This window comes from Lithobates pipiens, unplaced genomic scaffold (assembly GCF_037356315.1).
Source record: "Lithobates pipiens isolate NorthernLeopardFrog02 unplaced genomic scaffold, aLitPip1_a1.2 Scaffold_27, whole genome shotgun sequence".
NCBI lineage: Eukaryota > Metazoa > Chordata > Amphibia > Anura > Ranidae > Lithobates > Lithobates pipiens.
Window position 1 is genome coordinate 43712332 of NW_027507788.1, and position 12220 is coordinate 43724551.

The following is a 12220-nucleotide window of genomic DNA, read 5'->3' on the forward strand; positions in this document are numbered from 1 at the left end:
CTTGGTGACTCAACACAATGTGAAGACGTGTATATCATCTAATATACAGTATAACAATAAGACCTCATGCACACTGAACCTTATAAAAACGCCAGTAGCATTAGCTGTAGAAAGTTGTAGCTGTAGAATGTGTTTTTCTTGCGTTTTTGCAGTAGCGTTTGTTAGCGTTTTTTAGCATATGGCTCAAAAAATGCTGAAAAATGCTAAAATGCCACATTTTCAGCGTTTTCCGGTTTTTAGCAGAGTTAGAAAGTCAAACTTAAAACCCACTAGTTCTGGGGGGGTTTTCCATCCATAAAACGACCCTGCAAAAAACTGCTGATAATAGCCTAAGCTGGGGAGTTTACTGGCTACAGAAGAAAACGTCTGAAGCCAAAAACAGCAGCTGTAAAAATGTCCAGTGTGCTGGCCTAATGGTATTACAGCAGACTGGAGCTGCAGCAGATAGGTGGTTGAGCAGTGCTTTTTCCAACCTCTCCCTCCCCTTAAGCTGCAGAGTCAGTCTTACTGGGGTCTACACATGCCACAGCCAAGGCAATAATTGTCCCCCCTTTCGCCGTTAGCAGGCAGTGATACACTGTAGATTGCTTTTCAGAGAGGCACCAAATGCTGCCGCATGTGTAAACCTTGCCTAAGGCTCTAAAGCCAGCCATACATGGATCGAAATTTGGCCAGTCCCTACTGAACTGGCTGAATTTTAATCCATGAATGGGCACCCTGGTTGTACACAAGTCATTTGATGGATCGACTTGTCTTGTGTACAATCAGCCTGTTGGGTTTTTCCCAAAAGATTATTGCCGCTGGCTATAAGCAACACTATTGATTGTGTTCTGCAGGCAGGGAAGGCACCCCGCCGGCAGAGCACAATTTAGTGGAGCTCCACCAGCTATACATGTGCACACCTAGACTTGATACTTGCCTCATATAACCTCTGATGATAGATCTCAACAATAGAAAAGACTCCAGCAGTGTGTCAGGCAGCAGATGTGTCTCATGTAGATTTACCTTGTAATCAGCACAAGTCATTTTAATTCAATGTTTATTACTTTTCTAAAGCAGACTTCCTTCTATTCAGATGAGAACAATAAGTAACACGTTGCAAAGCTACCAATGTGAGGAATTTTATTTTATTCATGTCAACTTCAACAAAAAGGAGTTTCTGAACAGCAAGGGTAAGAGTATAGCAAACAAAAATTTGGCTAAGTCCTTGTACACACGGTCGGACATTCCGACGGAAAATGTCCGATCGGACCGTGTTGTCGGACAATCCGACTGTGTGAGGGCTCCATCGGACTGTTTCCATCGGAATATCCGACGGACAAAGTTTTAGAGCTGGGCTATTAAACTTTTCCACAACATGATTCGATTGGACTTTGTCCGATTGTGTGTAGAGAATTCAGATCGGACAAAGTGCCACACATGCTCAGATCAAATTCCTAGACCAAAGCTTTTGGCTACTAGCCTGAACGTAGTCCCGTCGTAACAAAATAACGCCATCACGTTCCGTACGTTTGGATTTCCCGACAACTTTGTCCGACCGTGTGTATGCAACACCGGTTTCAGACAAAATCCGTTGGACAAAATCTGACGGATTTTGTTGTTGGAATGTCCGACCGTGTGTACAAGGGCTAAGACACGTATGAAAAAATTAGCTACTTTTGGAGTATAGGCATTGTACTAAACACAAAAGCTCAATACAAAAGGGCATCCAGCAAAGCTTTAGATTCCCATGACATACAGAGTGACTGCATGTTGCCACATCGGCCAAATTTAGGTGAATTTCGATCCATGTGTGCCCGCTTCCCCTCGACAGAAGTTGTAGAATGTTGAAAATTGTTTCTGAATCAGCGGCTGCAGCCAACCAATGTATTCTGACGTCTGGACTTTGGGCCATTCTAACACATGAATATGCTTTGATCTAAACCATTCCATTGTAGCTCTGGCTGTATGTTTAGGGTTGTTGTTCTGTTGGAAGGTGAACCTCCTCCGCAGTCTCAAGTCTTTTGTAGACTCGAACAGATTTTCTTCTAAGATTGCCCCGTATTTAGCTCCATCCATCTTCCCATCAACTCTGACCAGCTTCACTGTCTATGCTGAAGAGAAACATCCCCACAACATGATGCTGCCACCACCATGTTCCACCGTGTGCAGTGTTAGTTTTACGCCACACGTAGCATTTTGCTTTTAGGCCAAAAAGTTCAGAGCACCTTCTTCCACTTGTTTGTTGTCTCCTCAACATGGCTTCTCGCAAATTGCAAATAGGACTTCTTATAGCTTTTTTTCAGCAATGGATTTCTTCTTGTCACTCTTCCATAAAGGACAGATTTGTGGAGAGCACAACTAATAGTTGTCCTGTGGACAGATTCTCCCACATGAGCTGTGGAACTCTGCAGCTCTTCCAGAGTTACCTCACGGGCCTCTTGGCTGCTTCTCTGATGAATGCTCTCCTTGCCCGGCCTGTCAGTTTAGGTGGACGGCCATGTCTTGGTAGGTTTGCAGTAGTGCCATACTGTTTCCATTATTGGTTGATGGATAGAACAGTGCTCTGTGAGATGCTCAAAACTTGGGATATTTGTCATAACCTAACCCTGATTTAAACTTCTCCTCAGCTTTATCCCTGACCTGTCTGGTGTGTTCCTTCATGATGCAGATTGTTTACTAAAGGTTCTCTAACAAACCTCTAAGGGCTTCACATAACAGCTGGATTTATACTGAGAATTACACACAGATGGACTGTATTAACTAATTAGGTGACTTCTGAATGAAATTGGTTCCACTAGATTTTAGTTAGCGGTATCAGAGTAAAGGGGGCTGAATATAAATACATCGCAACACTTTTCAGATATTTATTTGTAAAAAAAATTGAAAAGCATTTATCATTTCCTTCCACTTCACAATTAGGTGCCACTTAGTGTTGGTCTATCACATAAAATGCCAATAAAATACATTTATGTTTTTGGTTGTAACATGACAAAATGTGGAAAATTTCAAGGGGTATGAATATTTTTTCAAGGCACTGTAAATGGGGGGGTTGGCAATAGGAAAGAAGGGTGTCTATGTGATACAGGGAAGAGGGACATTAAAGATAACCTGTTTGTTTGTTGCACAAGGGCAATGCAAAAGTTTACTTCAAAGTCAACATATTGCAAATCTAAAAAGATTGAAACAGAGTATATGATGAAGTGCTAGTGAAAACCGCATTTCTAAATGAACACTGGCTGGTTATCACTGCCAAACGACAAAGATAAAGAACCTAAAACCATGGTTTTGGCTCCTACAGCTTTTCCTGTTTCAACCACTCTCAGTACAACTAGCAGCAGTTAGTCACGTTCAACTGGACTGGTTAAAATAGAGATTAAAGCTCCATGCACACTGAAGCTCAAAAAAGCTTTTTCTGGACGCCAGATTGCTGGCAGAAAACGCTCGTTGAAAAACCTGCTTTTAACAGCGTTTTGTACTAGCGTTTATGAGCGTTAGCGTTTATGGGCGTTTTCAATAAAAATACACAGAGGACACTCCAAAAATCCCACAGTGCATTCCAAACTCCGACAATGCATTGAAAAAATAGAACGCCAAACACTAATTAATGCGTGTTTATGAGCGTTTATCGGCGTTTGACGTTTTTTGGCAGTGAAAAACTGCACTTTGAACGCAAATTTCTGGCGTTCAGAAAAAAGCCCATAAACTCCACTGCTCATTAAAGCTAAAAAACGTCCATGTGTGCATGGACACATAGGCTAACATAGAGTGGAGTTTATGGGCTTTTATAAAAAACACCCAAACTCCAATAAACTGCAGTTTATGAGCTCCAGTGTGCATGGAGCCATAGTAATTATTAGTAGGGGTTTCCCTGAGACAGGGAAGTTATTTCAAGGGTTCCTCCGTGTCAAAAAAGCTGAGAAAGGCTGTTCTAGTACGTACATGATCAAATTCCACAATTATAGACAGACTGTTAACTCACCCTAAATACGATTACTCTGCTTGTATTTGAATGTTGAGTCCTAAACAAAAACCCAAACACAAGTGAAGTAATCTGGTATATTCAACTCAGTGTAGTGAGGGAAGCAAAAACCTGGGAGGACAAAATGGATGGGTCAACATAGGAGGGAAGCCTCTGCAGGTCAGGACTCTGACTTTAAGGCTGGCTTCACACTATGTGCATCCCCGTTCACCATTCCAGGTCTGAATTAAGTCTGAATTTTTGCCTGAATTTGCATCTGAAACTGAGCCAAAGACGCACAGGACCCTTCAGGGAGCTAAAGATGCACAGGACCCTTCAGGGAGCTAAAGACGCACAGGACCCTTCAGGGAGCTAAAGACGCACAGTACCCTTCAGGGAGCTAAAGACGCACAGGACCCTTCAGGGAGCTAAAGACGCACAGGACCCTTCAGGGAGTTAAAGACGCACAGGACCCTTCAGGGAGCTAAAGACGCACAGCGCCCTTCAGGGAGCTAAAGACGCACAGGGCCCTTCAGGGAGCTAAAGACGCACAGGACCCTTCAGGGAGCTAAAGACGCACAGGACCCTTCAGAGAGCTAAAGACGCACAGGACCCTTCAGGGAGCTAAAGACGCACAGGACCCTTCAGGGAGCTAAAGACGCACAGGACCCTTCAGGGAGCTAAAGACGCACAGGACCCTTCAGAGAGCTAAAGACGCACAGGACCCTTCAGGGAGCTAAAGACGCACAGGACCCTTCAGGGAGCTAAAGACGCACAGGACCCTTCAGGGAGCTAAAGACGCACAGTACCCTTCAGGGAGCTAAAGACGCACAGGACCCTTCAGGGAGCTAAAGACGCACAGGACCCTTCAGGGAGTTAAAGACGCACAGGACCCTTCAGGGAGCTAAAGACGCACAGCGCCCTTCAGGGAGCTAAAGACGCACAGGGCCCTTCAGGGAGCTAAAGACGCACAGGACCCTTCAGGGAGCTAAAGACGCACAGGACCCTTCAGAGAGCTAAAGACGCACAGGACCCTTCAGGGAGCTAAAGACGCACAGGACCCTTCAGGGAGCTAAAGACGCACAGGACCCTTCAGGGAGCTAAAGACGCACAGGACCCTTCAGGGAGCTAAAGACGCACAGGACCCTTCAGGGAGCTAAAGACGCACAGGACCCTTCAGGGAGCTAAAGACGCACAGGACCCTTCAGGGAGCTAAAGACGCACAGGACCCTTCAGGGAGCTAAAGACGCACAGGACCCTTCAGGGAGCTAAAGACGCACAGGACCCTTCAGGGAGCTAAAGACGCACAGGGCCCTTCAGGGAGCTAAAGACGCACAGGACCCTTCAGGGAGCTAAAGACGCACAGGACCCTTCAGGGAGTTAAAGACGCACAGGATCCTTCAGGGAGCTAAAGACGCACAGCGCCCTTCAGGGAGCTAAAGACGCACAGGGCCCTTCAGGGAGCTAAAGACGCACAGGACCTTTCAGGGAGCTAAAGACGCACAGGACCCTTCAGAGAGCTAAAGACGCACAGGACCCTTCAGGGAGCTAAAGACGCACAGGACCCTTCAGGGAGCTAAAGACGCACAGGACCCTTCAGGGAGCTAAAGACGCACAGGACCCTTCAGAGAGCTAAAGACGCACAGGACCCTTCAGGGAGCTAAAGACGCACAGGACCCTTCAGGGAGCTAAAGACGCACAGGACCCTTCAGGGAGCTAAAGACGCACAGTACCCTTCAGGGAGCTAAAGACGCACAGGACCCTTCAGGGAGCTAAAGACGCACAGGACCCTTCAGGGAGTTAAAGACGCACAGGACCCTTCAGGGAGCTAAAGACGCACAGCGCCCTTCAGGGAGCTAAAGACGCACAGGGCCCTTCAGGGAGCTAAAGACGCACAGGACCCTTCAGGGAGCTAAAGACGCACAGGACCCTTCAGAGAGCTAAAGACGCACAGGACCCTTCAGGGAGCTAAAGACGCACAGGACCCTTCAGGGAGCTAAAGACGCACAGGACCCTTCAGGGAGCTAAAGACGCACAGGACCCTTCAGGGAGCTAAAGACGCACAGGACCCTTCAGGGAGCTAAAGACGCACAGGACCCTTCAGGGAGCTAAAGACGCACAGGACCCTTCAGGGAGCTAAAGACGCACAGGACCCTTCAGGGAGTTAAAGACGCACAGGACCCTTCAAGGAGCTAAAGACGCACAGCGCCCTTCAGGGAGCTAAAGACGCACAGGACCCTTCAGGGAGCTAAAGACGCACAGGACCCTTCAGGGAGCTAAAGACGCACAGGACCCTTCAGGGAGTTAAAGACGCACAGGACCCTTCAAGGAGCTAAAGACGCACAGCGCCCTTCAGGGAGCTAAAGACGCACAGGACCCTTCAGGGAGCTAAAGACGCACAGGACCCTTCAGGGAGCTAAAGACGCACAGGACCCTTCAGGGAGCTAAAGATGCACAGGACCCTTCAGGGAGCTAAAGATGCACAGGACCCTTCAGGGAGCTAAAGACGCACAGGACCCTTCAGAGAGCTAAAGATGCACAGGACCCTTCAGGGAGCTAAAGACGCACAGGACCCTTCAGAGAGCTAAAGATGCACAGGACCCTTCAGGGAGCTAAAGACGCACAGGACCCTTCAGGGAGCTAAAGACGCACAGGACCCTTCAGGGAGCTAAAGACGCACAGGACCCTTCAGGGAGCTAAAGATGCACAGGACCCTTCAGGGAGCTAAAGATGCACAGGACCCTTCAGGGAGCAAAAGACGCACAGGACCCTTCAGGGAGCTAAAGATGCACAGGACCCTTCAGGGAGCTAAAGACGCACAGGACCCTTCAGGGAGCTAAAGACGCACAGGACCCTTCAGGGAGCTAAAGATGCACAGGACCCTTCAGGGAGCTAAAGATGCACAGGACCCTTCAGGGAGCTAAAGATGCACAGGACCCTTCAGGGAGCTAAAGACGCACAGGACCCTTCAGGGAGCTAAAGATGCACAGGACCCTTCAGGGAGCTAAAGACGCACAGGACCCTTCAGAGAGCTAAAGATGCACAGGACCCTTCAGGGAGCTAAAGATGCACAGGACCCTTCAGGGAGCTAAAGATGCACAGGACCCTTCAGGGATCTAAAGACGCACAGGACCCTTCAGGGAGCTAAAGACGCACAGGACCCTTCAGGGAGCTAAAGATGCACAGGACCCTTCAGGGAGCTAAAGACGCACAGGGAAACCCGCATCCAATTCACGTAAGTGTGAACCCAGCCTCACTTCTACGCGTTAATGAAAAGAGACATTCGATCAAAGACAATCTGGCACCTACATTTTAGACACAGAGTACAAATTATTTGAAAGAGGCACAAAAGTGGCTATCTATGTTAAACTGGAACAACTATCCGTAAATGGGATGGGGACCTTTGACACCATCTGCCAACCACATATAAGGCGGTTTTAAAATCTCTACCACAGCAATGTACCTCAAATGACATATAACACATGGCCCAAACTTTATTACAAGAAGGTTATTGGGTTATATAATTAGAAAAGGATTGTGTCACAAATTTCACACCTTCCCTCAGTGTGATTGGATTAAGGTGACGATTTACAAGTATGACTATAAATACTGAGGCATGTTCCTGACACTCGACAGATCCAAAGAAGCAGTTTGGATTGGTAGCAAAAATCTATAACCTTACAGAACAAGCCCAGTTGAATATGACTATTATTAGCTATACTATGACCTGGATAAATTAAAATATTCACAGACAATTCCAATACCAGTTTGGCCACAGCAGGGATAAAAGGCAGGACGGCTGCCCAGGACACCCAATTTTCATAGTGCCATGTAGATTTTTTCATCCATAGAGTAATATAACTTAGTGTCCAACTATAAGAAATGCTGAACTGAACTTCACACGGCTATGCCTACCTTTTGATGTTGTTTGATGCATCCTGATCTTTTTAGAAGCCATAAATTGTAGTACTTGTTCCACATTCTCCTTCATTTCCTGAGTGTTATTTGGCTGCTGATGAATTCCATCGAGCTTCTCACCGGCTGAAGGAGAGAAAAGAAACGTTTCTAATGTATTCATTAACCTATATTAATTATCAAGCATTTAATTAAAACCTTTTGTGCCAATAGCACAGCATGTATACTGGTGAGTGTGGACTCCATTTCCATTACCCTCAGGTGACAGCAATTGTGCACTCACTAACCACAGTGTTACTATTTTGAAAGGTGGTGCATACATGCCATGTGCTCCTTGCCCACCTTGGACCGCTAGGTGGCTGTTATTGGGCAGCTTATTTAAATCAGAATAGCTGCACTCAGGGCCGGGACAAAGGGTGGGCAGGAGGGACGGCCGCTCCTGGCGCAATGGTATATTGCAGGGGTAGGGGGCACCCTGAGCCTAACCCTAAGGGAAAGGGGGGCGCAGTTTGGTATCTTTGCCCTGGGCGCTGGATGACCTTGTCCCAGCACTGGCTGCACTTGTGGTGCTGCAGCCACCAATCTACTGTCTTCTGCACATACTATACTGACTTATTCACTGTATGGTGCCCAGGTACATTATCTTATCTTTCATCATCATGTGAGGGGTTAGCTCGGCAGCGAGTGTGTGTGACCCCCTGGATGGGTTCACAACACAAAATCAGGCACAGCAGACAGCGTTGTAGGTGGAAAAACAAAAGGTGTGGTTTTATTTATGCTACATGCAGTGAAAAATATAACAGCCAAACAAAAAAAAAACATGAAAATAAATCCTGGTCAGCTTGACCTCTAATTACACACATAGATTCCCTGTCTAATAACTGAGTGCAGCCTTGTGCTGCACCAGTCCCTGTCTCTGTCTCTGTTGTAGAGGTTTGCCACACAGGCGTTAACTCACCGCACAGAACAGGTGTCACACTCCCCAGTCTATACAAACACAAAACTGGTTCCAGGATGGAGCATCTCCCTAAGCATGCTGTTTTTTTTTTGTAGAGGTCTTAATGAGCCCACTTACTTCAGCTGGGCTCATTAACTCTTCCCCTATAGGACTCCCAGCACTCCCGTCTAGTTGTACAAGTCCGCATAAAGCCTGAATCTAGGGCATACATATTTTCCATCCTGGATACAACCAGTTGATTTTACCTGCCTGCTGCCACAATCATAACAGAAGACTTTTCTCTTACATTACTTACTCAATCATGCCAACCTCTTCTAAAGACCAGTCAATGCAGAGAATGTGGATGCCTGCTTTCTCATTACTATTACGAAGATCTTTATTCACCAATAGGTTCCTGTGTTCTTTGTTTCTAGCACTGGCAGATAAATATTTGACCGAAGATCTTCCAGAGACAGCTGAACTGGCGTGTGTACATGGGAGCCTGCATAAACCATGTTGCTCCCTGCAGAGAAGATTCCAATAGTCCCATGGAGAATGCTGAAGGCTTGAGCTGTAATCTACATGTCAGCGGCCAAGTGATTGAGAGCGGTGGGGACTATGATCTCTGCAGTACCAATGGTCAAATGAGCTCACTGGATATCTTGGCCCTTTCAGAAAGAATTCCAAGGCCAAAGGAAATCTGAAGACCGAATCCTAGTTTCTCCAAATATGAGACAAAGTCTTCAGTGGTGGATGAACAAGGAAAATCCCCAGAATTGTCATTCTCTTGTCCCTGCACTCCGGATTGTCCTCACCTTAAATGTCAGTGAGACTGGATGAAAGTCCTCTGTCTGGGGAAAACAGCTCAGGGGGTATGGGCCTTTCCCTCAAAGAGAGTGGTATCAAACATTACAGAGCTGAGGGCAACCTTTCAAGCTTTAGTGGCCTTACAACAGTAGATACAGGACAAGTTATTTTTTATTAAAGATGGACAATGTGACAGCAATGGCTTATGTGGAAAAACAAGGAGGCACTTATAGCAGCAAGCTGATGAAGGATGTCACTCAGATTTTAGAGTGAGAATGAGTCAATATAGCTCACTTATCTGCCGTTGGCATCCCAGGTCAGACCTACAGTATTTCTAAGAGGATTACCTCTCCTGGGTGTGGTAGACAAAAACAAAGAGTTAGCCCTTGTACACACGGTCGGAGATTCCGACAGAATGTGTCCGATCGGACTGTTTTGTCAGATATTCCGACTGTGTGTGGTCTCCATCGGACTACTCCGACGGACCAAGTTTTCCAACTTGTTGGTAGAATTTTCCGACAAAATGCTCCGATCGGACAAACTCCGATCATGTGTAGAGAATTCCGATCGGACAAAGTGCCACGCATGCTCAGATCAAATTCCTACACCAAAGCTATTGGCTACTAGCGTGAACGTTTTTTCCGACAACTTTGTCCGACCGTGTGTATGCAACAGTTTTGGACAAAATCCGTCGGACAAAATCAGACAGACAAAATCCGACGGATTTGGTTGTCGGAATCTCCGATCGTGTGTACAAGGGCTAAGAGTTTCTGAGAATGTTGCATTAGGGGTTAAAAAAAACCTAAACAACCTTTTTTGCTGGCAGAATTGTGTTAGTACCCAAGACAGGGTTCACCCTGAAGATGTTCACAAACTATCATCTTAAAACAGGAAAATGTACTCCTTATGTTCTTGTCTTCAGATATCCAGTAAGTAAATCTTTTAGATGTAGGCAAATCTTTAGAGGTGTACACACAAGTTATGGCAAGCTTCAGAACTTCTGACAACTTGTTTGTGATTTTCAAAGGTGAAGTAAATGTCAAGAAAGCTCCAAGTCGAACAATTGCACCCCGGATAATCAAAACAATTCCCTTGCCCTACAAATCCAAGCTGGCCATAGACAATTTGAATCTCGGCCGGCTTAGCAGAAACCAGCCGAGATTCGAACCATGTATGGGCAGGCCGAATGTACCCAATTGATTGATCAATACACTTGGGTACAACAGCCTGTCGGATTTTACATGCGATTATTGCTAGGTATAGCCACTTAGCAATAATCACTGTGTTCTCCTGGCAGGGACGGCTTCCCCCGCCCCGCACCCGGTGAACACAATAACTTCACATATGGTATGGCAGCATTATGGGCAGCAGTTTGGCGTGTCTCCTCAAAAACGATATATAAGCATCTCTTACGACTATAAACTGGCTGAAAGATCTTATCATCTGCTGTTTCCCACCAGTATGTTGACATGGCGCTGTCTACACCCACCAGTATGCTGAAACTTGTCAGGAAAGGAAAATGATGGCAAGTATGTATTCAATTTTCTTCTTTTATTTATCCACTATTGCATTCCAAATAGCAAAATCATAAAAATGATCAATGGGATTAAAAATAACTAATAGGCAATAAATCTAAAAAAACTGTAATAAAGAAACCATAAAACAAACTTTCATGAAAACTAATATTGTTAAAATCTAGCTCGATTTTGCTAATGCAGGATGGTTAAATCATTAGCTCCGAAGCTAGTATTTTTCATAATTTTTTTTTTTTTTTTTTTAGTTTTGGTTGGAGGAGGGAAGGGAAGGGGCAGACTCTCTATCAGGTTTTTATTGCTGTCGATGTGTCCTCATTAGGGGAGATCACCCTTCTATATGTACTGGTGACCATTGTCACGAGATGAAAGTGAGGGGAAATACATAATTTTAGAGTTGTCCCCAGAACAAAATCTAGAGAAGATCTTCCAATGATGACAGCTGTTCTGGGGACAACTAATGCCACGTACACACGATCGAATTGTACGGCGGACTTGGTCTGGCGGACTTGGTCCGACAAACAATCCGCCGGACTTTATAACGAACGGATTTGGCCACACACAGATGCTCCAAAAGTCCAGCGATTTCTAACGTGATGACGTACAGCACGTACGACGGGACTAGAAAAAGGAAGTTCAATAGCCAGTAGCCAATAGCTTCCTTCTCGTACTTGCTTCCGAGCATGCATCATTCTTAGTCCACTGGACTAGCACACTGACGAACGGATTGTCCACTGAAAGCCAAGTCCGGCGGACAAATTTTGAGTCAAAACTACTTTCTAAGTCCACCAGACTTTTACAACGAAAAAGTCCGCTGGAGCCCACACACGATCGAATTGTCTGGCGTACTGTGGTCCGGCGAAATTCGATCGTGTGTATGTGGCATTAGCGAACATTGGGAAATTTCCTCTTCCTGTTTTTTCTCTGGGACACAAAGTGAAGAAAAATTTCCCTAATGGGATACAGACAGTAAAAATAAATACATAAATGAATAAAATAATGGGTTTTAGCCTTCCCCTACTCTATCCAAAATATTAAGCTGACTTCTCAAAATATCAGTTATGCTAGCTGGCAAATATTCTGATTTTG

At 45.7% G+C, this 12220-nt stretch overlaps 1 protein-coding gene across 5 annotated transcripts in view; it reads right to left on the reverse strand.

The window, feature by feature from the left end:
• The window catches only part of DIXDC1 (DIX domain containing 1), a 274022-nt gene that overhangs the window by 165043 nt on the left and 96759 nt on the right, over positions 1 to 12220 (reverse strand). For all 5 annotated transcript variants that reach the window (XM_077456913.1, XM_077456912.1, XM_077456914.1 and 2 more), the window contains one exon: positions 7856 to 7981. In XM_077456913.1, the coding sequence (XP_077313039.1) occupies positions 7856 to 7981 (126 nt within the window). The remainder of the gene's footprint in view (positions 1 to 7855; positions 7982 to 12220) is intronic.